This window comes from Paroedura picta, chromosome 15 (genome assembly GCF_049243985.1).
Source record: "Paroedura picta isolate Pp20150507F chromosome 15, Ppicta_v3.0, whole genome shotgun sequence".
NCBI classification, from domain to species: domain Eukaryota; kingdom Metazoa; phylum Chordata; class Lepidosauria; order Squamata; family Gekkonidae; genus Paroedura; species Paroedura picta.
In genome coordinates this window covers 19142469-19168929 of record NC_135383.1, presented here as the reverse complement: position 1 = coordinate 19168929, position 26461 = coordinate 19142469, and the positions used below count along the sequence as shown (strand labels likewise).

Below are 26461 nucleotides of genomic sequence, written 5' to 3'. Positions count from 1 at the left end.
CTGGGTTTCACGATGTTTATTTCCAATGCACGCACAAGAGAGATATGTGACGTACGCAAGCTTAATGAGATATTAAATGTTGGGTGGGCATTATTCTTCAACAGAAAGCCTCCTGCTCATTCTTATCTTTGTCGTTCTCTGTCCTTAAAGATTAAAGTACTTTAATTGGATTCTTCCCCCCAAAAAAAGAGAGACCAGAAGCGCTATAAAAAAAAGGACCTCCAAAAAGTGCATCTGCCCAGGCGGGTCAGAGAGAGTCAGCTGCAAGGCAAGAGAGCAAACACATCTGCAGAAATCTTACTGTAACTTCTCCTCCCCGCTGTTCATTTTGTGGGAGACAGGCATGCACCCCAGATCTTCAGGGAACGGTATCCGTGGCCGTTTTTCGAATCTGCTCTGCTTTACAAGCACAGCGTCGCAGCCCAGGTTATTTAGCAAGAGGGGAGGCGGCCCATGTCTTTGGCGCACCCTGCCCCTTGAAAAGAGAAAGGGCCTCTCGTGTAAAGCGGAAGATGCAGCCCCGAGACTAGCGGATCCTACCTAACAGCCCCTGTGCCAAAAAGCCTTCCTGATGCCGTTGCTTCCCCCCCCACTCCCCTTTCGCCCAGTTTCGGGGAGGGAAATGCCTGTGCATGTGTCAGATCCTGCACCAGTGGGGGTCAGGAGCACCGGCATAGCAGCAAAGAGTCACCAAGAAGCAGAAGACAGGCAGGCTTAAGCGCTAGGCCAAAACGGATGTGAACTGAAGATGATGAAGGAAGAGTGTTGCTTTAAGGCCGTCTGGGTGTTTAGAAAGATCCACGGCTAAACCCGTCCCCTTCTTTTACAGCTCCAGCAAGTGTCAGACCGCCGGGGGCCTCTGAAACATCAAGGCTTGGCTCTTTTAAAAAAAAGGGGGGGATAGACGCAACTTGTTCAGTGCAGGCTGCAGGACAGAGAAACTCTCTCCGAAAATACTTTGGAGAAACCCCACCACCATCTCAAGCAAGGCCTGACGTGCTGGTTACTCTGGACCAAGAGGGTGGGGAGGAGGCCCTCCCTGGTTGCTACACTCGCTTTTCAACAGGAAGAGAATCGCAAGGGGGGGAGAGGAGAGGAGGAGAAGCAGTTGTAACTGTCCACTTGTGAGATTAATGAGTCAGTCAGGAAAAAGTAGCAGGTCTCCGAGTGCTGGACACCCCCTCCCCCCATGAGAGCGTCCCCCATCCCGAAGGGCGGTGGCCTCGGTCTCAGAAAAAGCCGATCTGGAAGACAGAAATTGAAACGTCGTCAATGGTCACATCTAAAAAAGACGCAACTCTGCCTGGGTTAGACATGCACTGCCGTGTATGCAAGAGGCCCCCTTGGATGCATTTTGCAAGACTTAGCTAGAGACCTAACTAGGATCCTTCTGCCTGCCAAACAAGGCCGGGCCGCCAGACTGCTTCCGTCTCGTCTCCCCTGGCTGGCCGTGGCTCTCGGGGGCTTTCCGGAAAGGGAAAGGTTCTTCCCAGCACCAGAGATCCCTTGACTGGAGATGCCAAGACTGACTCCAGGACCTTCTGTATGTCAAGCTGATCCTCTGTCACTGAGCCATGGTTTCTTTCGGTCCACTTTTTTCCCCTTGGCTGACAACGGCCTTCCTCCATCCATTTCTATTTGGAGAAATTCGTGCAGGCCTCTGGTTAGAATCTTACCTGTCCCCAATCGCTGTTTCCTCAGCCTCTGCACCATCGCTTTGCACTGTGGAGCTAATGGCCTACAAGTCGCTCCAGCAAACCGTAGCAACCGTAGGCTTGTTCCTCTTACGGAACTGTGGATTTTTAAGGTTTGGACGGGGGCCCCATTCCTCACAGTGGCACCAAAGTGGGTGAGAAATACCCGAAGGGGAATGACTGAGAGCCAGTTTGGTGTGGTGGTTAGGAATGCGGACTTCTAATCTGGCATGCCAGGTTTGATTCTGCGCTCCCCCACATGCAGCCAGCTGGGTGACCTTGGGCTCGCCACGGCACTGATAAAACTGTTCTGACCGGGCAGTAATATCAGGGCTCTCTCAGCCTCACCCACCTCACAGGGTGTCTGTTGTGGGGAGAGGAAGAGAAGGCGAATGTAAGCCGCTTTGAGCCTCCTTCGGGTAGGGAAAAGCGGCATATAAGAACCAACTCTTCTTCTTCTTTTGTAAGCTATGTTCTGCGCTTGGGACGAAATAACGTTTTCAAACATGTTTGATGCTTGGAGAAAGGTTTGCATTTGGAAACTCTATAAAACAAACACAAACAAAACAACAACAACAACCCCCCCTGAAATTGTGATGAGGTCAAGCCACTGCGTGGGCACCAAGCACAAAAATTCAGCTCAAGACGTCTCGCTTCCACCCAAGTTTCTAGTCCCTGTGACTGCAACAGCAAGCGTGGATGGCAAGCACTCTTTTGAATCCCGAGCCCTCCCTTCTCGCACATTAGCACATAGGGTGCCCACGGGGGGGGGGCATCATGCTCGCGCAGGCAACACCAGCTGAGGAGTCAGAAGCCAGAAGGACAGCCAGCGAAACAGTATCTTGGAGGGGTCAGGATGAAGCCCTCCGCACTGGAAGGACTCTGCCTCCCTGCCTTGGTTGGTGAGGCCAAACTCAACCGCACAGCAAAACTCAGCAGCAATGGCAAAATCCTGCAAAGTAAGATGAACTGTGCTGGAGAATCCAGGGCTTGCCAGGCCAGAGCAACAAGCTCCCAGGACTCTGTGTGTGTTCTTGTGCGGGGGGTGGGGGTGGGGGGTCACCACAACCAAATCTGGTCCTAAGAACAAAGAGGCTAGTTAAGATGGACTCTATTTCCAAGGCTCAGGAACTCCGGTCACTTAGCGACTTCCATGCTTTTCGCTGCTTTGCCCGAGGTGGTCAAAATATCTCTTGAACACACAACATTCCACCTGCAGTCACACACACACACACCCCTTCCTGTAGAACTGGGAAGGAAGAGCAACCCCTGGGAAGGAAGAGCAACCCCTCCCAGGTCCTGCAGACCACACCGACAGAGTCCCCGGGAGAGGAACCACAGGCATCCCTGAGTCGCGTGCAAGGCCTACAGGCACCCCGAAAGCAGCAAAAGCTTAGAAGAGAAAAGGTGGGTCCTACCTCCCCATAAAACAGGCAGGCTTCGAATTAGGAATGGCGACAGCCCCTTTCCAGCCCCCACAGCCTCTGCCTGGCCAGGGCCGCAAGCAGGCACCTAAGCCCTAGCACAGAATGCCGGTTCTGGGGAGAATCACAAGGAAGGTGGAATCGTGACCCTGCTTCAACATCTCAACCCCCCCCAATAGAAAATAAAACGCAAAATTGTACAGAAAAGGACGAGGCTTCTCAGGGGACCATCCCCTTTTCTGACAGCCCCTGCTCTGCTGCCTCAAACGGAAGCTGGATAGCCAGACATTGCGGTTATCTCTGGGCCAGAGGTTTTTTTCCAGGCCAAAGCTGCTGTGAAAAGCAGAGGGGTGGGCCTGGGTTTCCACCTGTGACAATGGGCAGCTGCAGTCTCCATGCACAAAATCTCAAAAGCCAGCAGGAAAGGGACGCAGCTGCTGGAAGATGCAGCACCTTCCGGGAGAATCCCCTGCTCTCTCATGTGGCTGTTTGCAGTTTGACTGCGGAAGACAGCTTCCGAGAGGGTGGACAACAGCTCTCCTTCCGGCCTCGGCTCCACCCCTCCCTCTCCTGCCTCTAACCTTCCTTTCAAAGTCTATGGCACGGCACTCTCCTGAGCCTGGGCACGGTGGCTCACGTGGAAAAACAGGGAACGTCACAATCAGAGGTGGCCGAATGGCGGCCCTCCAGAGGTCCGTGGACTACAATTCCCATGAGCCCTTGCCAGCACGAGCTGGCAAGGGCTCTTGGGAATTGTAGTCCATGGGCCTCTGGAGAGCCACTGTTTGGCCACCCCTATCATTACAGTGACATAAATCATTAGAATTAGAAACCATTTAAATCCCAGCTGGAGCATCACACGTTCAGTAGGCTAAAATGAGCACCCTAAGAGAGGAGTCTGCAGTCTAGAGTCATAAACAATTAGTGAGATCGAACTCTTGAACTAAAAGCCCGGCTGAAGAGAAATGGCTTCGCCTGGTACCTGAGAGGAGAGAGGGGGTCCGGGCAAGCCCTCGGGTGGGTGGGGTGGGCGGAGAATGTTCCACATATGAAGAGCCACCACCAGAAAAGTCCTGCCTCTGGTTGCCACCTGCCTCACCTCTGCAGGTGTGGGCCCAGAGAGCAGAGACAGAGATAAAGCTCCTAACCTGTACCGCCAAGTTCGCCAGAGGTGGCCGCCCTTTGGGCCATGGAAGGGCCTTTAAAGTAAGAACCAGCTCTTTGAATTAGGTCCGGAAACTACAGCTTTCAGCACCAGGCTAAGATGATCCCCAAATCCTTCTCCTAGCCCAGCTGCTGCATGTTGGGCTTGCTGGAGTTTCTGGACCGCTTTCAAAGGCAGCCCCTGTGCAGAGGCAGGAGGAAGGGAGGGAGGCAGAAGAGACCAGTTTGCTTGGATGCTGGAGAGGGTGGAGATGGTTCACCGCAGCCCCAGAGGAATACGTGAGACTACCTTACACTGAGTGGGTCCGTCTAGCTCAGAGGCGCTCACTTGGAGGGGCGGCTGCCCTTGAAGCTCTCGGCAGCCTTTCCCAGCACCTGGAAGTGGAGATGCCAAGGGCTGAATCCGGGACTCCGGCGTGCCTGCGGGGGCTTGCCCACTGCCTAAAACCTGATGGCCCCAGCTGTGGAAGGGCACACAGCCCTGCCCCTCACACCAAGCCTGCCGGGCAGCGCAAGGTCTCCCCTGGCCCCTGCTCTCAGAGATCCTTCACCCGGGACCGGTGGACAGCCAGCTCCTCCAGCCCTGACGGCTCCCCCTGCAGAGCCCCGCCCACGGTGTTCACCTTTATGGCAACAGCCAACAGGACTCCCAGAACGGCGAAGACAACAAGCCCGACCTTGCTTTTGCTGCATCGCTTCAGGATGAAGAACTTGGCCCAGTCCAGCTTTTTCTGGCTGCTGGGCGGGTAGCGGATCTTGTTGACCATCTCCATGTTGAGGGACCGGATGAGGCAGGACCGCTGGTGGGAGAAGGTCTGGAAGCTGAACCGGCCGTGGTAGGCCCCCATCCCACTGTTGCCTGGCAAAGGTCAAGAGCATGCTGGGTCAGCAAAGGGCCGTGTTTGCACAGAAGCCAAAGTCAAGGGAGCTGGGAGTAAGAAGGTGAGAAGGGCCCTGCTGGATCTGAGCAGTGAGGGGCCATCTAGTCCAGCCAACAACAGGGGACGGAGGCCGAGGCCTTCATAAGCACATCAGGAGAGCCCTGCGGGAGCAGACCAGGGGTCCATCTAGTCCAGCCTTCTGTCTCACACAGGGGCCAGCCAGTTCCTCTGGAGGGCCAACAACAGGGCTGAGAGGCCGAGGCCTTCATAAGGACGTCAGAAGGGCCCTGCTGGATCAGACCAGTGACGGTCCATCTAGACCAGTATCCTGCCTCACAAAGTGGCCAACCAGCTGGGCCAACAACAGGTCACAGAGGCGAAAGCCTTCTATTGATGTTGCCTCCTGCTCTGGGATTCGGAGGCTGACTGCCTCGGAATGGGGAGGTTCCTCTCAGTCACCAGGGCTAGCAGCCACAGCTAATCCTGCATAAATCTCTCTCACCCCCTTTCAAAGCTGTTTATTCCTGCGGCCATCAGGACACCCTCTGGCAGCGAATTCCTTTCTTAATCACTCTCTGTGCAAAGCAATACTTCCCTTTGGCCCATCCTGAAATGCACCTCCACTAAGTGACTAGTCCTCAAACTTTTTTGACAGTCTGGGAGGCCACCACGTCATCCGTATTCTGGCCACGGCGGGGGTGTTTTATTCCACACGCACAACCACACCTGGAGAGGGGGCTTCTGAAATGCTTTCTGCTCCCTGAAATATCTCAGAAACAATAGCTGGATGGGCAGCAGGAGCGAATCGAATTCCCACTGCCCCAAATGCAGGGCCTGGGGAGGCTGCAGCTGGGCGGGGTGTGGCCACAGCGGGAGAGGCCCCACCCCCCAAAGGACACAACTCACCGACCCCGCCAAATGGCAAGCTGGGAAGAGTAAAATGCATGAGGACGTCATTGGCGGTCACGCCCCCACTGGAAGTTTCGGCAATCATCCGTTTGATGATCTGGACAAGGGAGGGAAGAAGGCAGAATGAGGCGGGGCTGTGAGCGGCGGTCCGTTCCACCACCCGACATATCCCACCGAATCAGGTTCAAGATTTTGATTCTGACTTGGAAGAAGAAGAGTCGGGTTTTCACCTCACTTTTCACTACCTGAAGGAGTCCCAAAGCGGTTTACGACTGCCTTCCTTTCCTCCCCCCTTTTGAGGTAGGTGAGTCTGAGAGAGCTCTTAGAGAACAGCTCTCAACAGGACTGTGACTAGCCTAAGATCATCCAGCCAGCTGCATGTGGAGGAGCGGGGGATCAAACCCCCACTCTCCAAAGAGTGGCCAAGCTGACTCCCCACCTTTGGGACTGACATTTTAAACCTGCCTGACCAATTCTGACCACTCAGGTTTCTTCTCTGGTATGGTAAAAGTAAAGGTAAAGGTATCCCCTGTGCAAGCACCGGGTCATGTCTGACCCTTGGGGTGATGCCCTCTAGCGTTTTCATGGCAGACTCAATACAGGGTGGTTTGCCAGTGCCTTCCCCAGTCATTACCGTTTACCCCCCAGCAAGCTGGGTCCTCATTTTACCGACCTCAGAAGGATGGAAGGCTGAGTCGACCTTGAGCCAGCTGCTGGGATCGAACTCCCAGCCTCATGGGCAAACAGCTTCAGACTGCATGTCTGCTGCCTTACCACTCTGCGCCACAAGAGGCTCTCTGGTATGGTGCTTTCTGCCAATTCTGAATTTTGTAAATTGTACCTTTTCTCTGTTGTGGCCTGCCCTGAGCCTTTGGGGAAGGACGGGCTAAAAATACAATAATAAACAAACATCCTCAGGGACCAATATTTGCCTCCGATCTGCCGTCTGGCTCCAATAGCTGCAAGCAGGAACGAACCAGCGTCTCCTTTTCTTCTTGGGATGAGGGAGAGGTGCTGGTGACGCTGCTCAAGTTCCTTTGGTTTGGCAAATTGGAATTTTGAGCGTGACCCGCCAGCGAACGAGTCAGAAGGCCCAGGATTTAACACTTTAAAAGCCTCCAAAGGGGAAAAAAACTGAATGCTGCTAATAACCTCTCTGGCTCCCTTGACTTTTCAATAAAGTTCTGCTCAATTGAGAGCTGCTGAAATTTGAGGGAGGACACCATTCCAGAGCCTCATGTCGTTAGGGGGTGGAGGAACCGTGGGGTTCCCTGGAATTTGCTGCCATGAGAGGTTTGGCTTGGCAGTCCAAGGGGGAATACTTGCATATGTATTCATGTGTGTGCTTTTTGGGGAGGAGGCAGAATGGCTCCCAGCAGCCCCGGCTGGAACTAAGACTCCCCTCCCCACCCCTGTTTTACTGGGAAAGCGACTTGACCATGGCCACCAAATGAAGAAGAAGAGTTGGTTCTTATATGCCGCTTTTCCCTACCCGAAGGAGGCTCAAAGCGGCTTACAGTCACCTTCCCTTTCCTCTCCCCACAACTGACACCCTGTGAGGTGGGTGAGGCTGAGAGAGCCCTGATATCACTGCTCCATCAGAACAGTTTTCTCAGTGCCGTGGCGAGCCCAAGGTCACCCAGCTGGCTGCATGTGGGGAGCGCAGAATCGAACCCGGCATGCCAGATTAGAAGTCCGCACTCCTAAACACTCCACCAAACTGGCTCTCTGAGTCAGTGGGACGCAATTTGTGCCAAGAGCCAAAGTGATGCCGGTTGGGAGCTAACGAGATTTGCTCTAGCAACTGGTAGTCGCTGGCCGAGCCAGGCCTGCGAACTCACCTTCTTGTCTTTGGCGAAGACGTACAGAGCCAGCGGCTTGTCCCGTTGGTTGATGAACTGGATGGCCTCGTCGAGGTTCTTGACGGTGACGATGGGGAGGATCGGCCCAAAGATCTCCTCCTGCATCACCTTGGAGTTGGGGTTGACGTCGGTGAGGATGGTGGGCGCTAGAAGGGGAGGTCAAGTGAGGAACAAGCGGAGAAACTGGAACCTTTCTACCAGGCTGGGATGAGCCCCTACGGCGCTTGATATCAACTCTCTAAGCCAGGGGTGGACAAACGGTGGTTCTCCAGAAGTCCGTGGACCGCATGTGCTCGCAGGGGCTCATGGGAATTGTAGTCCGTAGGCATCTGGAGAGCCACTGTTTGGCCACCCCTGATCTAGGGAATATACAGTATAAGTTCTCAGACGGTGACCAATTATTTCCCCACACTGCATGTAAGAGAACGCAAGTCCGAGAAGCAGAACTCGACTCAATTTGACACAGCACCGGAGATCAAGGAAGGATTGTGGGGAGGCATTTATCTCCCCAGCCTTGGCCTATTTACTGAAGAGTCTCCAGACTGCGTGGACACGCTCCGCGTAATCCGTCTGGAGTCCGTGAGAAAGACGGACTAGAAGTAATATCCATCCATGAAATAAATAAACAAGTATTAACATCTTGCACTTCTGGGTAGCGAGAGGTGGCAAAGAAGATTTTATTTACAAGGAGGTGTCCAGGAACAGGGCTCCAGATAGACCAGGGTTAGTCAAACTGTGGCCCTCCAGATGTCCATGGACTATAATTCTCACGAGCCCCTGCCAGCGAATGCTGGCAGGGGCTCGTGGGAATTGTAGTCCATGGACATCTGGAGGGCCACAGTTTGACTACCCCTGAGATAGACGAAAGAAGAAGCAGGAGAAGAAGAGCTGGTGTTTTGTACCCTGCTTTTCACTACCCGGAGGAGTCTCCAATCGGCTTATGATCGCATGCCCTTCCTCTCCCCGCGACAATTGCCTACCCTTCCACTCGCTGTGAGGTAGTTGGGAAGGAGAGAGCTCTGAGAGAACTGGGACTGGCCCAAGGCCATCCAGCAGACTGCCTGTGGAGCAGGAGTCAAACCCAGTGCTCCAGCTGGCTGCATGGGGAGGGTTGGGGGGAGCAGGGAAGCAAACCCGGTGCTTCAGATTAGAGGCCACTGCTCTAATGACCACTAGCCCATGCTGGATTTCCCTGGGGAGGGAAGATACCTGGTGGAGGCACCTGAATTTAGAGAACACTTTCAATGTATTACTTCCATGGAGGGTTTCCTGCAGCCCTGGGGTTTCTCAACAGCCCCAGGAAGGTTTAACTGATTGAGAAGTAGTTATATTGATAATTTTTTCTTTAAAAAAACCAATCAGGTGATATGACTATATATGGTTATGCCTCCCTCCCACAATGGCCAATGATGGGCCTGGAGGGGGCAGAAAGGGGAGGGCATCTGGCTGTACAAATCCGTGCCTGTGGTGGCGACTGGAGTCCAGAGAGGTTTTATTTTAACTTAACTGCGTTGGGGGTGGAGAGTGGCAGGGGGAGACGGAGCAGCAGATCCCCTGCCCCAGCCTGACGTTGGGGGTGGTGGAGCAGGGAGTGCCATAGCATGATTTCACATCCAGTGGGAGTGTCTGGGTGATGTCACCTCTGGGAACATGTGACTTCTGGGGGCGTGGCAAGGATGAAAAGGTTTCCGGCATCAACAGCTTTACTCCAATTAGCCACCTGGTTGGATCCTTGCCCGCACACACACCTGAGGATGCTACCTGTGCCAGCCTGCCCTCTCCCTAGAGTCAGACTCAACGGCACCAGGTCTGCTCGTTGCCAGAGACAACCCTTTGCTCCGTCTGCTCTCCTCCTCAGCCAGACCTGCACTTGACTTGCTTTCCCCAAGGCAGAATTTGGCTCCTGTCGAGCATCCCTCCGACACTCCACCCCCTCCCCCTTCTCAAGGAGACTGAATCATAGAATCATAGAGTTGGAGGGGACCTCCTGGGTCATCTAGTACAACCTCCTGCACTATGCAGGACACTCACATCCCAATCGCTCATCCACTGTAACCTGCCCCCCCTTGAACCATCACAGAAATAGAATTGTAGAATCATAAAGTTGGAAGGGGCCATACAGGCCATCTAGTCCAACCCCCTGCTCAACGCAAGATCAGCCCTAAGTATCCTAAAGAATCAGCCTCTCCGTCAGATGGCTCTCCAGAGTCTGCTTTAAAATTTCCAAAGATGGAGAACCCACCACCTCCTGAGGAAGCCTGTTCCACTGAGGAACCGCTCTGACTGTCAGGAACTTCTTCCGGATGTTGAGACAGAATTTCTTTTGCATGAATGTCATCTCATTGGTTCTAGTCTGTCCCTCCGGGGCAATAGAGAACAACTCTGCTCCATCCTTTATATCAGCGGTCCGCAACCTTTTGCCTGCCGCGAACCGCTGCTCCAAAGTGGGGCGAGAGGGCGGTCCGGGGACCCGCGCACGCGCGGCAGCCCCAGCCCAAACGCGCGTGCGTGGACTGCTGCAAACGTGCATGCGCGTGACAGCTGCCGCGGCTCCCCCTCCCGGCCCCTCCGGGCTGCCGGCTCGGCAAGCTTCTCTCCCCCCCCCCCCCCGAAACAAGAAGCTTGCCGAGCCGCAAGCTTCTTGCTTCGGGGAGGGGGAGGGAAGAAGGAGCCGCGGCCCGGCGCCAAGGCCGGGCCGCGGCCCGCGGGTTGGGGACCACTGCTCTATATGGCAGCCTTTTAAATACTTGAAGATGGTTATCAAATCCCCTCTCCAGTGTGGTGTTGTGAAGAGGCGGCCTCTAATATGGCAAACCAGGTTTGATTCCCTGCTCCCACTCCTCATGCAGCCAGCTGGGGCACCTTGGGCAGTCCCAGTTCTCACCGAGCTCTCTCAGCCCCACCTAACTCCCAGGGAAGGAGATGGTGAGCTGTTTTGAGACTCCTTCGGGTTGTGAAAAGCAGGGTATGAAAACCGACTTCTTCTTCCCATAGGCTTAAGCAAGTGGCTGTTTTCCCCTTCAGGGGCGGGACAGCCTTCTGTCAGTCCCAGCTCTGAGGCTAGTCAGACAGGTTGGGACACCCAAACATCGGAACATGTCTCTGCCTGTCTTCTGCCAGCCAACGATGGCTTTCTTGTTTTACTTGGCGTTCTTTCATTATCTCTTTTTGGCCTTCTCTCTGTGTGGGTTTTTTGTATTTATCTTGGCTTCCGTTCTTTGGCTCCCCAGGAGGGACACAAAAGTGCTGATGCAATTTTTAATTGTTACCCTGTTAAAGGTAAAGGTATCCCCTGTGCAAGCACCGGGTCATGTCTGACCCTGGGGGTGACGCCCTCTAGCGTTTTCATGGCAGACTCAATACGGGGTGGTTTGCCAATGCCTTCCCCAGTCATGACCGTTTACCCCCCCAGCAAGCTGGGTACTCATTTTACCGACCTCGGAAGGATGGAAGGCTGAATCGACCTTGAGCCGGCTGCTGGGATCGAACTCCCAGCCTCATGGGCAGAGATTCAGACTGCATGTCTGCTGCCTTACCACTCTGCGCCACAAGAGGCTCGTAACCCTGTTAAACCGTGTCAAAACATTTGAATTTCTGTAGCGTAATGTTTGTACGTATGCGTGTGTGTGCACAATACAAAATATAATGAATTGTGTTTGGTCTTATAAATTTGCATTTCAAGTGGTTTCTAATGTCTCAGGCTGTGTTCATGCTCACCCCCTTGGGGACTCTGAACCAGGCGGGACGGCAACAAAGAACCGTGTTCAATAAATACAGCAAAATCACTTTTGGGCTCCACTCTCGCCACAGCAGGGCGCCTCTCACCGGATTATTCGCCCGACCCTGAAATCCCGAAAGCCCTTTTCACAGACCAACCGATTGTGGCGCCAGATGTTTCTGCCGTTGCCCTTACAAAAGAGCATCACAAGGCAGATTCCAGAACCGGCTATCTGGCAGATTAGCTGTTTGTTAACTCAGCAGGGTTGAAGTTCACTGACGTTGTCCCTCCCCTACCAAGGCCATTCCTGTCCGCCTCTCTTCCGCTTCTCCTCCCTCCACACACATAAAAAGACTATCCCCACGAACACCCCATTGAGAGAGGCACCCGAGCCGGCTTCTTCCAGCCAGCCGGGATGCCGCTCACGACCCGAGGTCCAGCCCTACCTATAAAGCTGGTGGCCTCATCGGCTTCCCCGCCGTAGGCGATCTTCTGCCCCTCCAGCAGCCCCATTATCCTCTTGAAGTGCCGCTTGTTCACGATCCTTTCGTAGTCCACGGACTTCTTGATGTCCTCGCCGTAATATTCCTGCAACGGATCCAAGCGCATGATGAGCCGAGGTTGACAATGGGGGAGGTGGAGCCTTCACAACAACCCTTTGGAGGGGAGGTCAGGATGAGAAAGAGGGGTTCGCCCCAAGAGGGTACAATGAACACCCCACACCTGGCACTTCAGCCCCGTTGCTAAAGGTTTGCTCTTGCTCTGTGGTTGAGCCCCCTTTAGGGAGGGTTTAGGGAGATCAGCATGAGAGTTGTGCGCTCTGGCACACTCCGGCTGCTTTGGCGAGCACCGAAGCCCGAGGTGGCCAGTGCCGCCTCAGGCTTCGGTGCTTGCCGAAGCGACCGAAGTGCACCAGAATGCGCAATCCTAAATTCAGCAAAAGAGCCTCTTGTGGCACAGAGTGGTAAGACGTGCAGTCTGAAAGCTCTACCCATGAGGCTGGGAGTTCGATCCCAGCAGCCGGCTCAAGGTCGACTCAGCCTTCCATCTTTCTGAGGTCGGTAAAATGAGTACCCAGCTTGCTGCTGGGGGATAAACGGTATTGACTGGGGAAGGCACTGGCAAACCACCCTGCATTGAGTCTGCCATGAAAACGCTGGAGGGCGTCACCCCAAGGGTCAGACATGACCCGGTGCTTGCACAGGGGATACCTTTACCTTTACGTTAAATTCAGCATTGTCTTCTTTGACCAGTAGTGGTTCTTGAAGGTGGGGAGACAGCAAAAACCTCCCAAGGTGGGGAGACAGGAAAAACAGCTTTTCTAACTCCTCTTTCCCTGACAGCTTTTCCCCAGAGATGGGGAGGGTTATCCCAGGGCTGTCTGCAGGACAAGCAGCTGCCCCGCCACTGGCCAGGCCCCCCAACCTCTGTCTCTTTGTGTCCCCCCTCCCCACAAAGGGATTTCATCCAAGTTGTGATATTATGGTCCAGACTCAGCATGGGATCCTCCAGAAGGGCACAGATGCCCGCAGGCCCTGGCAAGCAGCCCCCTGAGCGGACACTCACCACCAGGGACTTCTTTACACCCTCCACCACTCGGCCTTCGACGGACGGGTCGCACAGGACGTAGTCGGGAGCAATGCAGGTTTGGCCACAGTTCATGTACTTCCCCCACGTGACCCGTCTGAAAGGGAACACAAGGAAATAGAGAGAGAGAGACAGGGAAAAAAATCCTGTGAGATCAGGCTGGCTAAGGAGACGGCAGCTTGGCTCTCACAGAAAAACTGGCTGAAAGGAAAGACACGTTAAAATCACACATCTGTGGTTTTGACTCATTTATATTATCCAGCCGTATTCTCTGTGCCTGTACATGCAGCTAGATCTTTTTGTCGTTGTTGTTGTCTTCTTCAATCTCTTTTTCCCCTTTGAATCTCTTTAAAGGAGAAAGTGTTTCAGGGTGATTAATTAATTATTAATTCCCTCAATTTTTCTTTTAAACCATTTCCCCGCCCCCCCACTTAACAAACATCTCCATTTTCGAGCATAGAGCATGTACCTCACGATTTATTTTTTATTTTGGTGCCAGATCTGTGGATGGTTCCTAGCATGTATGAACCTCTATTCTGTTCTCACATGCATGTTACCACCGCTGTTGCAATCCGTTTGGAAAGAATGAACTTTTTACCTGGGAGTGGGTAAAATCCCATCAATCTGCAGCTGGCTTCAGGCAACCTGGGCAAGGGGCATTCAAGACAAGGGAGAAGCCAAGGTGGTTGGCCAAGGCCTTCCTCTGCAGTCTTCCTTGGTGGTCCTTGGTGGACTGACCACACTTAGCTTGCAACTGAAGGCAACCTGAGCAAGGTGCGTTCACGCAAGTAAAGAACCGAGGTGGTTGCCCGGTCTACAGTCTTCCTCGGTGATCTGCGGAACATTCAAGTTGCAGCCAACTTCAGGAGACCTCAGGAAGGGGCTCTCAAGGTAAATGAGAAGCAGAGGTGGTTGGCCATGGCCTTCCTCCGCAGAGTCTTTGCTTGTGGTCTGCTTTCCGAATTCTAACCCTGCTTAGCTTCCCAGATCTGACCACATCTGGCTATATGCCGTGACACCCTCCCTCTATATATTTCAATACTAGCAAGAAAGCCCATTGCAACCAGGAATGAAATGGGCACTAGGACCAAGGGGACACTGGGAGGTGCAGCTCTCTCTCTCTCTCTCTCTCTCTCTCTCTCTTTCTGCTTGTCTCTCCCTGTGCCTTGCAGCAAGAGGCATAGCAGGTAATTAGGGCTCATTCTTAGGAGGGAAACAGGGCTGGTGTGCAGTTTGGGGCAGCTCTGTCTGTCTCTCTCTCCCTCCGTCGCAGGAGGGGCGGCTCTCTCTGTGTGTCTCCCTCTGTGGCAGCAGGCAGCATAGCAGGTAATTAGGGCCCCTTCTTAGGAGGGAAGCAGGGCTGGTCAGCAGCTTGGGGCTGCTCTCTCCATGTCTCTCTCTGCCTCCCTCACAGCAGGAGCGGATAGGGAATGAGGGCTCGTGTTCAGTCTGGCAGGCCTCTGTGTCTCTCTCTCTTTCTCTGGCATGGCTGAACATGACTAGCGTCCAGGGAGGGAGGGCGGGAGCTGTTGGGGCAGGGCCAATCATTGGCCCTATTCCAACTTGGACAGCTGGACACCTTCCACCCCCCAGGCTGTTTCACAAATATACAGAGGAACCATACATAAGGATGAATAAGTGAAAAGAACAGTCCAGCTTGGAGCATTGTGGCCAGCCAACATTGGCCTTTTGGGTCAGCGAGGGAACCTGCTCTGCCCTCTGGCCCATTTGGCAGCTTCTCTTCTGGACAGACTTGTGCCTGGGTGCTGAAACACGCTGCCTCTGGCCAGTCACGATGCCTTGGAACGGTTCCCATCTGACTGGTCCTTTCAAAAGCCAGGAGGCTTTTCTTAAAATGCATTTCATTTGCCTCATTCCCTTCTTCTCAAGTGCATTGAGAGCCAGTGTGGTGTCATGCTTCTGAGCAGCGGCCTCTAACTGGGTGCCCTTGGGCCAGTCCCTGTTCTCTCAGGGCTCTCTCAGGGCAGGTGATAGGAAGCCGCCTTGAGACTTCTTCGGGTAGTGAAAACCGGCTCTTCTTCACCCTTTGGTCAACAGACCTGCCGGTAGTCAGCCGGTGCACCCTGACCCCACCACAAGAACTTCCTGATCAAGCCTAGGCAGATGGTGAGTGGGTGGGCAGAAGGGACTGTGTCGCTGCTTGACTCTTGTGGCCCTTTCTCACAGGCCCAGGGAACTGCCGATCGTCGCTTTGAGAACAGGTGGAAAATTTCTTCCAGGCCAGACTGGCCAGGGATTCTGGTTGTGGGGAGGGCATCATCTGGGCATAGAATTGGGGCCACTGTGGGTGGGTGGGTGGGCGCGCAGTTGTGAATTTTCCTGCAATCGGCAGGGGGTTGGACTAGATGACCCTGGAGGTCCCTTCCAACTCTCTGATTTTAGAATTCTAAGTTCCCTTGCCATGCAGTGTGGCCAGGGGAGCCCATCTACTGAAAACCCTTTTGTGCAAGAGCAGGATCTCATCTCAAAGACTTTGCAGGAGTCGGCCCTTGACATGTGGGCCAAAGAACCCAGGTGCCTTTTAGCACAGCAGCGAGAGGCCTGGATCCTGCCCTCCTGGCAGCCTTGGCAGAGACGAATGCTTGCAATCAGGGGAGGTGTTTTCGGCCTGCTGGTTGTCAACTTTGATCGTGGGCGGGTGTCCTCTCGCTCCAGATAAACCACAGATTATAAGAGCAGCTCAGAAACTTAAAAGGGAAGTGTGTGGATCGTGCCCCAGGCAACCGCAGAAGGCCGACACCCACGCTGCACAGGCCCTATTGTGAAGCTCACCAAGGATCAACAGCAGCGCATACATGCCCTGGAACAGTGGTGTCCAACATGGTGCCCATGAGCACCGTACGGCCCTCTCCCTCCCCCAGCACCTTTCTGGGCAAACTTCAAAGAGTTTTTAGAAAGTGCAGGGCCAGTGGGGCTTTTGCTCAGGAAGGCTTCTGATTGGTCACTGGAGACCTGGTTGGCCTGTGCAGAGGTAGGATGGCCCACTAACAAAGCCAACCCCTCCCCACTTGTGGGAGATGCAGGCTACCTTCCACTGGGCGGTCTGGGGCGTCACTTGCAGAGGGGCTGAGGAGCCAACTCCCTTTGCTCGCCCTCTTCAGATCACGGGAGAAGGGAGCAGGGACTCCCAAAATCTCCTGCCCCGCCACAGATTGGGTTAGTCTTTCAGGTGCTTCCGGACTCCGTCTCGTTCCTCCTGCGGCAGGAAGGCTTGATCCCTTTCCTTTGCTCACCCTCAGGACTGCATCCTGGGATTTTTTCGGGACAGCTGGATGGCCAGAGAAGGACTCCCAAGTTCACTCCACGCCGCAACCTCGCGGCTTTGAACAGAGAGGGGATTTAAAGGGGCCGAGATTCCTTTAAATGCCTTGGGCTCACGGGGCTGAAGAAATTTGGCATTCCAGAATACTCGCTGCATTCCAATACTGAACCAGCACTGAGATTCTGGACTACTGGGCTGGGGTGGGGGGTTGGTTCACTCTGCCCCAACCTGAAAAATACTGCTGGGGGACGGGGGGGGGGGGTGTGGCACACCCCTACTGCTAATGCTAACTCTTGGAAGGAGCTTTCCTTCTGGGGCTACAGCGAGACCCCTCCTCCACTTTGGCTGCACCCAGATGAAAATGGGAACCCCTCCGCAACTCGTCTTAGATGGCTTTTAAAGGGCCGGGCGTGGAGGGTGAGTCTATCAATGGACATCATTAATTGTGGCCAGCCTTGTCCGCCTTTAAGGTACCGCCGAACGTTTGTTTTATGTTAGTGTGTCGTAGACTAATGTGGCTGCCCTGCTGCAACTGCATTTTGTGTAGTCTGAGCCTTTTCCATTTTGAAAAACAGATAACTGACATTGAGAAGGTTACGCTGGCTGGAGAAAAAGGACCCTAATAGAATACCAGCAGAAAAACAACAAACCTACCCAAGGCAATATTCTTGTTCTAACAATATATATAGATTCAGTTTTAACACAATTTTTTATATACATGAAGAATCAACTGTAATGGTTTCTAGACAATTCCCAATTTCAAGATCTTCTTCAGGGGTTCAGTCCTCCAATATAAGATTGTTGGAACAATAGTGAAAGATTAGTGTGGAAAAATCCTACAGTATTTCCTTATATATTAGTGTTTTAATTATATCAATAGGCCATCGGCTCAAAGGTATCGGGGAATGTTTGTTGATTCATCCACTGAAGAAGATATTGAATACTGATAGGAATATCGATAGCCTTGGATAGGTGCCTTGTTTTTCTGTTGGAAAAAGGGACCAGCAAGTTTTCCCTTCTCCTCCTAGAACACTAGGGGTGTGTGTGTGTGTGTGTGTGTGTGTGTGTGTGTTACCATTGAAGCTGATGGGCAATGGATTCAAAAGGCCTTCCTTCTTTGCACAAAACACGAGAACTCACGGCCCCCAGATGCAGCGGTGGCCATGGGCATAGACGGCTTTAAAAGAACATGACACAGATAAGGGGGAGAGCCCCCCTGATCACTGTGGGTGACGAGGGTTAAATGGAACCTCCATGTTCAGAGGCAATCTACCTCCGTGCACCAGTTCCCGAGGAGGACGACAGCTTGGATAGGTCTTCGCCTCGTGGCGCTGCAGGTGGGTTTTCTCAAGCCCGCGGCTGACCGCGGCAGGGAACGGGAAGGGGGCCTCTATCAGTCCAATCGAGCCAGACAGACTCTCCTCACCTGCAAGCCATTTCGATGTCGCAGTCCTTGTCGATGTAGCAGGGGCTCTTCCCGCCCAGCTCGAGGGTGACGGGCGTCAGGTGCTTGGCAGCTGCCTCCATGACGATCTTGCCCACGGGGCTGCTGCCCGTATAGATGATGTGGTCAAACTTCTGCTTCAGCACCTCGGTAGTCTCAGGGACCCCTCCGGTGATAACGGGGTACAAGTCCTTTGGGGGAGGGGAGAAAGAGAACAAAGGTCAATGGGCAGCTCAGACCCAGCGGGGAATTCTTGGGATGGCAAAGGGCCCCAAGAAACACAGGAGCCAACTCTGAGAGCCAGCGTGGTGTCGTGGTTAAGAGCAGCGGCTTCGGATCTGGTTGGCCGCTCTTCCTCCACATGCAGCCAGCTGGCCAACCTTGGGCTCGGCACACCCGATAGTGCTGTCCTGACTGAGCAGTTCTCTCAGAGCTCTCTCAGCCTCACCAACCTCGCAGGGTGTCTGTTGTGGGGAGGGGAAGGGAAGGCGCTTGGAGACTCCTTTGGGCAGGGAAAAGCTGGACCCAAGACGTTTGCAATCAGCCATCGGTGCCAAAGGCCCAGAGATGCCGGCTGGGCTGGGCTGGGCTAAGAAGCCACAAAAGCAGAGAAAGGAATATACAGCAGAGCCACATCACAATGACGTTACAAATCTGTTTCAGCTTCAGCAAGCCTCCCTATCCTGGAGCAGTCTGCCTGTGAATTCTAAGCTGCTGGAAAAGCAGGAAGGGCTGCCGCCGTTCGACTAATCCACCAGCAGCGGCGATCTTTCGGGGGGGGGGGCATGGGCAAGACCTCAGTCGCTGGGTAAATGGATGAGAGAGGGTTAATGTCCTTGGTGGAGAGAGAATGCCAGCGAGGGTCTAGTTGCGGAAGCATGATCAACAGCGTGTCTTTCTGGGCTCAGGCTGCAGTTGTGTCATCTCCGCCGAAGCGCGCTCACGCAATCGCCCGCCCCAGCACCCCAGAGCTTAGCTCTAGCAAGGGTGTCCACCGTCTGCTTGCCAAAAGCCGCTCAACAGGCAGAAGCCGAGCCACTGGAGCAGTTTGGATGCTTTTGCTTCTGAGGCCTGGCTACAGAGTGGGCTTTGCCAAGCAGCCTGTGGGTGCCTTTGCTAGATCCAGACTGGCTCCTCTCTGGTCACGCCTAAGCTGCTTGAGCCAACCAAGGGGCCAGGTGACTGGAACGGGGGAATCGCCAAGGAGCTCAAGGTGTGCTCTGCTCCGTTCCGTTCACCTTGTCTTGAGAAGGAAATTGCATGGCTGCTGGAGGACTGCAAAAAGGCAGCCCAGGCCACGCCAGGGCTGGAGGCCCCTCCTCCACCTGCAAAGGCTGAATGCTCAAGAGCTTCTCAGTCTAGGAGAAAATAAGGCCTAAACTGGTGGGGAGGGCAAGGAGGTCAGATAGACTTCAAAACTGGGCACAAATTGGAAAGAGAAATCTTCCCACTTGTCAGCTTTGTGTAGCGGTTAAGAGCGGTGGTTTCTAATCTGGCGAGCCGGCTTTGAGTCCCTGCTCCTCCACAGGCAGCCAGCTGGGTGACCTTGGGCTAGTCACGATCCTAACAGAGCTGCTGTCACAGAGCAGTTCTCTTACAGTTCTCTCCACCTCCCCAACCTCACAGAACATCTACTGTGGGGAGAGGGAGGGTAGGAGATTGTCAGCCCCTTTGAGACTCCTTCTGGTGGTGAAATGCGGTCTATAAACAACCAACTCTTCTTCTAGCCCAGGGGTAGTCAAACTGCGGCCCTCCAGATGTCCATGGACTACAATTCCCAGGAGCCCCTGCCAGCATTCGCCAGCGAATGCTGGCAAGGGCTCCTGGGAATTGTAGTCCATGGACATCTGGAGGGCCGCAGTTTGACTACCCCTGTTCTAGCCCAAAACACTTAGGGGAGGACTTTCAAGAGAGCCAGTGGGCAGCAGATTCCAAAATGGAGAAAAGAAAATACTTCTTCACAATACATCAGACGAAGGTATTGGGGTACAGCAGCATACCTCGAGAGCCCCTCAGATGGGGGATTTCAAGATGACGGCTGAACGGAACGACAGCCATCACTGCAGTGACACTGCAATTGCACTGCATTGCACCACTGCACCGACAGCCACAGCTACAGCAGTGCTGCTTCTTCCGTCATGACTGGGGTAAGTTGGCCGGTGGGTCTTCTGCAGGGCATCGGGGCTGCTTTGAGTGGGGGGAGGATTTTTATTTCATTTTTCTTTGCCTATAGGGCACTGCAGGCCAAGCACGGTGGGGTAAGGTAAGATAGGAGGCTGTTTTTTATGCTTTTTTGCATATGTTCGATTTTTATTGACCTGTGGGGGCGTGGCAGGGGGCGTGGTCAGCTGGCGTCACTTCCATGGCACCTCGAAACCTGAAAAATACCTTGGGTGTACTTCCATGGTCAAAAGGTTGAAAAAGGCCGGCTTAGGTGGCTCACAGGCCACAAACACGCTGGTGCTGGATTGATTGGGACCGAGGGCTGTTAGTGACGATGGCTGAACGGAACCTCCCTGAACACCAGTTGCCGGAGGCTGCAATGGGCAGGGGGAGGCAGCTTTGTGCTTCTTTTGGGACAACTGGTCAGTTGCCAGGGGAAACGGGATGCTCCGCTGACCCTGTGGTGCGTCCCCAGGGCTCTTCACAGTCATGGGGAGTGATGGAAAGGCGGGGTTTGCTGCCAGAGGATGGCGTGATGGCTGCAGGCACGGGAGGCTTTAAAAGGAGACTAGATGGACTCCTGGAGAAGAGGTCAAGCAGCAGCAACTAGCTGGGGTGGCTACAGGGAACCTCCATATTCAGAGGTAACAAACATCTGCAGGCCAGGTGGGAGCAGGGGAAGGCCTTGGCCTTTATGCCTCGTTGTCGGCAGTCCAGAGGGACTGGCTGGCCACTGTGTGAGACAGGAAGCTGGGCAAGAGGGACTGCAGGTCTGATCCCCGACAAATCCCGATCCTTTGGACTCTAAGCCCAAAAATGCTGGTTTCCGTAAGGGGGGAGGGGGGGGAAGCACCTTCACAGGCAGGGCCTTGACATTACAAGAGTGCCGGGATCCAAGTTGCAATCTGTCCTTTTTTATTATTTGTTCTCATAATAGGGCAAAGTCCTGGTGATTTTGAAGAGGAGCCAGAGAAGTTCAGGGCTAAGTTTTCCAGCTGCTCAGGGTGACGCTCCGACACCCCCTCCCCCCAGAACGCCCTATCCCACCCTCGATGCAAAGCAGCATAAAACAGGCGGTGTAAAACATGCAAATTAGGAGGCCCGCCCACCCAGATCTGTGTCTTCTACATTCATTGTGCTTTTCGGTATGAAATGTGGACTGAGAAAGTAAAAGAAGAGAGTGGTTTCTTTTATGCCCCGCTTTTCACCACCCGAAGGAGTCCCTGAGCCGCTTACAAACAGCTTTCCTTTTCCTCTCCCCGCAACAGGCACCTTTTGGAAAGTCGGTGGAGCCGAGAGAGCTCTGAGAGAACTGCACTGTGAAAACAGTCCTAAGAGAACTGTAATTGGGCCAAGGTCATGCAGTTGGCTGCACACAGAGGAAAGGGGAATCAAACCCGGCACACACCACACTGGCTCTCAGCTCTCTTTGCAACATTCCCCCCCCCCGCATACCCACCTTGTCAAGATACTGGGGGATCAACTCCTCGAGGAGCTTGGCGGTGTGTTCGCTGACCTCGGAGGGCTTCAGCACGACAGCATTGCCTGAAAGAGACAAGCAGGTCTTTCAACGTTCCCTTCCCCTGTCCATCCTGCTCTTCCACCAAGGTGTTTAGGGCACCCCCCCCCCCATGCCTGGGAGGGGCCAGTCAGGAGGAGAGAAAGAGAAACACTCCACAAGCTTGATGGCTTTCACAGGATTTGAACCCTGGTCTGCCGTAACTGGCTCTATCACAGGCAGCCTGAAATAAGTGTGGGGGGGGGGATGGAATTGGAGGGGGGCATGCCCTGCCCTTGGGCTAAAGAGAAGTTCCTCTAAATTGCACGTGGGAACAAAATCGTGGCAGCTGCAGATCCGCATGAAGCTTCAGAAGCTTTCCGAAATGCTCGACACCTTGAAGGGGGTCTCTCCCTGTTCCCCAAGTGGGGCCCTGCACAGTGTCGGGTGCGGATTTCAAACTCTGGAGCGTCTTAGCTGAGGATCGTGTTCCCAGTTCTCATGGAGGCATAGAGGGGTCTGAGAGGACGCAGGCCTGCTCAGATCTCAGAAGCCACAAAGGCTTTCCCAGGGGGTGAGGTTTCGCCCTGACTGCTCAGATAACTTTGCATACGTGAAGGCTGAGAAGTCCCCCGCCCCAGCTTTCCTTAATGATTGTATTAAGAGATTTTTGCACATGCACAAACACACACACCCATGTGCTTGCACAGTACTCCAGAGCTCCAGAGAAGGGGCAGGATTACCTGCCGCGATGGCCCCGACCACAGGGTGCATGATGAGGGCAAAGGGATAGTTCCAGGCCGCGATGGTCAGGACCACGCCCAGGGGCTCGTGGTGGATGTAGGCCTCGTCCGTCAGCAACATTAAGTTCTTCTCCACGTGCTGGGGAGCGGCCCATTGGGGGAGCTTGCAGATTGCCTCCTCGATCTCCAGCTGCACCACCATAATCTCGTAGGTGTAGGAGTTGTAGGAGTTCTGGGGAAGAGCCAAGAGGGCAAAGCATTGGGGGCCGGGAAGAGGGGTGTGCGGGCATGTCTGTGGAGGGGGCGGGCCTGACTGGCGAGGAAAGCAGCTCAGTGGGAACCTGACCAACCGGACCAACCTCCCGGCGACAAGAAGGACATTAAGATCATCCAATACCAACGTGACCTTTTTGGTCCTGGCCCCCGCCTGGTGGAACGAGCTCCCAGAAGAGCTACAAGCCCTTTAGGGGCTTGCTCAGTTCCGAAGGGCTCACGAGGGGGAGCTCTTCTGCCAGGCATCTGTTTGGGGCCAAGGAACGAAAGGGGAACATCGAGCTGCCCCCCCCCCAGAATGGATGAAGCACTGACAACAAAGCTCAAAGATGCGAGTACAGAGGAAATGAAAGGCTTTTAAAACCATTTTAACTGTTTTAATTGGGTAATTGTTATGTATTATATACATTTATGTTTTACACAACCTCGGAGACCACCCCGAGCTAGCCTCCCAGTAGAGGAGGTCATACAAATTCAAATCTACAGTATTTGCTGGCGTATAAGACTACTTTTCCCCCCCTGAAAAACATGCCTCCAAGTGGGGGGGTCGTCCTATACGCCGGGTGCACTTCAGTTGGGATAGACAGAGCTGCCCATAGTGGCCCATAGTACTGTAATGTAATGTAACAAACTCTATATTTTGAGTGGAAATGTTGGGGGGTCGTCTTATACGCCCAGTCGTCTTATACGCCGGCAAATACAGTAAATCTAAATAAGTAAATAAGTGTTGGTGGTCCCCAGGCGGAGGGAAACGTGTCTGGCTTCAACCAGGGACAGGGCCTTTTCGGCTGTAGCCCCAGCCTGGTGGAATGTCTTGACAGGACTATCTAAGTTTGGCAGGGCCTGTGAAACGGCGCTCTTCCGCCAGGCGTTTGGTTGAGGCCGGAACAAGCTAGCCGCCAATGAAATGTACGGCGTTCCCTCCACGCATCTGCCATTGTCTCCAAACTAGAACAGTAACGCCCAGATTGACAGTGAAGCAGATTAAGAAATGGGCCGATGGAACTACCAGCAGGTAGGACGGAATGCTGAACTGTTTGGACCAGTATTTTAACTGTGGTTTCATAACGTGGGATGAATTCATGAAGGGGCGGTATATAAAACAAGCCAGCAAGCAAACAAACACACAGAGAAACAAACAAACAGACAGGCAAATAAGAGGCCGGCCAGCGACGCAATGCTTAGCAGCATTCACATGCTCTCCCGTCTCTGTGCTCTTTGACATGCTCTGTCTTCTCTGAGCAACAGACTTGCTTCCCAGGAGGCAGAAGCCCCCTCCTTCCAACCTCCCCCACCCCCCAAATCGTCAATGGTCATTGCTGGCAGGGGGGCGGGGCTTCCCAGAAGCCATTGCAGGGAGTGGGTGATGCCTTCAGGGTTGGGGTCCCCAACCTTTCTGGAGCCTGTGGGTGCTTCGGAGATTCCGACGCGGCTGCTGCAAAATGGTCGCTCCAGGAGGCGGAGCCAGCTGAGGAACGGCGATCGCCGCAGCTTCCCTTCAGTGATGCAGGGCGGAGCCTTGGGTGGCAGCTGCCCTCAAGGCAAAGTTTTTAAAAATCCGACCCACCAAGAGACAACAGGAAGCCTGGCTAGACAAGCGGCCAACTTGGCCCCAACCACTACCTAAAACACTCGGAGGGTGCCTGAAAGGGTGCTCCAGGTTATCATGCCAGGGGACCCTGCCTTAGGGTGGGCTGAGTCCCATTCAGCAGGAGGCAGCCCAGAAATGGGGGGTGGGTGGAGGAAGGGGGCCACCAACCTTCCTGAGATCTGCATGGAGGGCATCGGTGATGTCCCTCTCTCTCTCTTTCATCATCCTCTCTATGGCCTTCAGCTGCTGGATTCGGAACTCCAAGGGGCGCGTTTTGCCGCTATTGAAGGCGCTCCTCGCCCGCTCCACCGTCTGCTTGATCTTCTCCATGGTTTCCCGAAGGCTGCTGGGAAAGAAACACATCGATTCAAGATCACCATGAGAAAGAAAAAAAGACCCAAGAAGCAACAATGCTAAAATCAGTTCAGCTGCGTAATCGCCTTCCCGCCACACATCAGGGAAGTGACATCACCCACTCACACCTTTTCCTCTCCTTTAGCTCCTCCCCCCCGTCTTTACTACTATTACTACGGTAGCTCTGCCTCATGTTTATTATTCATTTATTTAGATTTTTATACCGCCCTTCCCTACTGCTCTGGACGGTTTACATAAAGTATTTTGGAACATTTACCTAGAACAATATCAATATCAATCTAACAATAACAAACCAAGTAGAACAACATTTCGACAGCAATAACTTTGACGCTCTGTCAGGAGGTTCCACCCCTCAGCCGGGGGGGGGGGGACCTGTAGCTGCTTTGGGTCAGTCGACCTCAAGCAAATGTTGGCTTGAAAGAATGGCGGGAGCTGAGAAGGTAACCCAACCAAATCCTCCTCCCCTTTGATTTTTACACCCACAGCGAACCCTCTGAGAAGAGGCTGCCAGTTCCCTAGTCGTCCATTAAGGGAGGAGGAGAAGAACAGCCTTGGAGACCCTCAGGAGCTCCCACAGACCCCCAAGGATCCACACACCCTGGTTGGAAATCCCTGCTCTACACACTCAAGGGATGGTCCCAGCGCACAGAAGAACAAGACCAGCAAGTCGACAAAAGGCAGAAAGAAAAACACACTTCCCAAAGGGGCCGGATTACGAAAGAAGCTGCCCTGAACCGTACAGAACACGGAAGCAAGCTGAGAGGCAGGTCAAAGACAGCAGGAGCAGAGGCAGGGCTAGTTGGTTTGACTTTGGAGCAATGATGGAATCCTGGAAAGGGGGGGGGAGCCTGGTTCTGGGTGCGAGGCACGGCAGAACCCATTAAAATGAAAACTCCAAAGAATCCGACAAGAGTCTCGGATGAAGCAAACGTAAAATAAATATTTGCCGATCCGGGAATATCTGCCCAGTACACAGACCTTCAGCTTTAGCAATGCTGACACACCTCTTGAGTAATAATCCTTTGGTGTTATATTACAATTTACACCTTCCCATTGGTCCACGTAACTTCCCCAACCCTGGACGGGAGGTTGAGGTCTCAGGGCAATTGGAGTCCCTCAACCTACTAGGCAGGTTTAAGGGGTCACCGGGTTGATCTGAAGTAGCCCAACAGAAGTAGCACCTTTCAGACTGACAAAGACTGATTCAAGGAGTCAGCTTTCGAGTGCAGGCACTCGAAAGCTCACACCTTGAATCCATCTTTGTCGGTCAGTAAGGTGCTATTGGACTCTACGAGGCAGGGTTACTCCCCTCACAAGGTAGTCTTGTTGTCAAGTTTGCTGCCTGAGCAATCTCCGGGGAACAGCCTCTCCTCCGAGGACTCCTACACATCTGCCTGTTCCTAACCTGCGATGTTTCTACTTGAAGGCTATAATAAGATTTATTACCCACCACTATCCGCGACTCTATCTCGCAGTGAGCCGTGCAGTAGTAAAACCCCGCATCAAATATAATTCATCCCTCATTAAAAATATCCCGGTGGCCAAGAAAGAAACCCTTATCCTCCACCTCCTGGGGGGCGGGATCTATGGAGGCCGGCAATCCACTATTGGATGACAATCTAACCTGGAGGGGCCCACCTGATCTCCCGCCCCCTGGCCTCAACGGAAGACCTGGCGGAAGAACTCCGTCTTGCAAGCCCTGGGGAACCTGCAGGGACGGTAGGTTCCACACACAAGGAATCCAGGCAACTGTGACATCTTCCAGAACCTCTATGAAACTTGGGCTGAGCCTCCTGATTTTATTAAAGCTTATTATTTATTTATTTAGATTTCTATACCACCCATTTCTTTG

The 26461-nt window shown here is 53.6% G+C and overlaps 1 protein-coding gene across 7 annotated transcripts; it reads right to left on the bottom strand.

Annotated features, from left to right (window-relative positions):
• Position 1: 1 nt before the first annotated feature.
• On the bottom strand, positions 2–24564 carry LOC143824803 (aldehyde dehydrogenase, dimeric NADP-preferring-like). 7 transcript variants are annotated; one of them, XM_077312510.1, is made up of 12 exons: positions 24403–24564; positions 23653–23697; positions 22371–22602; positions 21589–21674; positions 17949–18157; positions 13219–13336; positions 12099–12240; positions 7914–8080; positions 6070–6169; positions 4906–5141; positions 4572–4657; positions 2–1244 (listed from the first exon to the last, which is right to left on the bottom strand). In XM_077312510.1, the coding sequence occupies exons 1-11, from the start codon at positions 24562–24564 to the stop codon at positions 4607–4609; spliced, it is 1548 nt and encodes a 515-aa protein (XP_077168625.1). In that variant the 3' UTR covers positions 2–1244; positions 4572–4606. The 7 variants fall into 7 exon arrangements, with proteins under 7 accessions (XP_077168625.1, XP_077168626.1, XP_077168630.1 ...); XM_077312511.1 differs by having other exon boundaries at positions 4577–4657; XM_077312515.1 differs by lacking the exon at positions 4572–4657 and adding an exon at positions 3113–3232.
• Positions 24565–26461: the final 1897 nt, after the last annotated feature.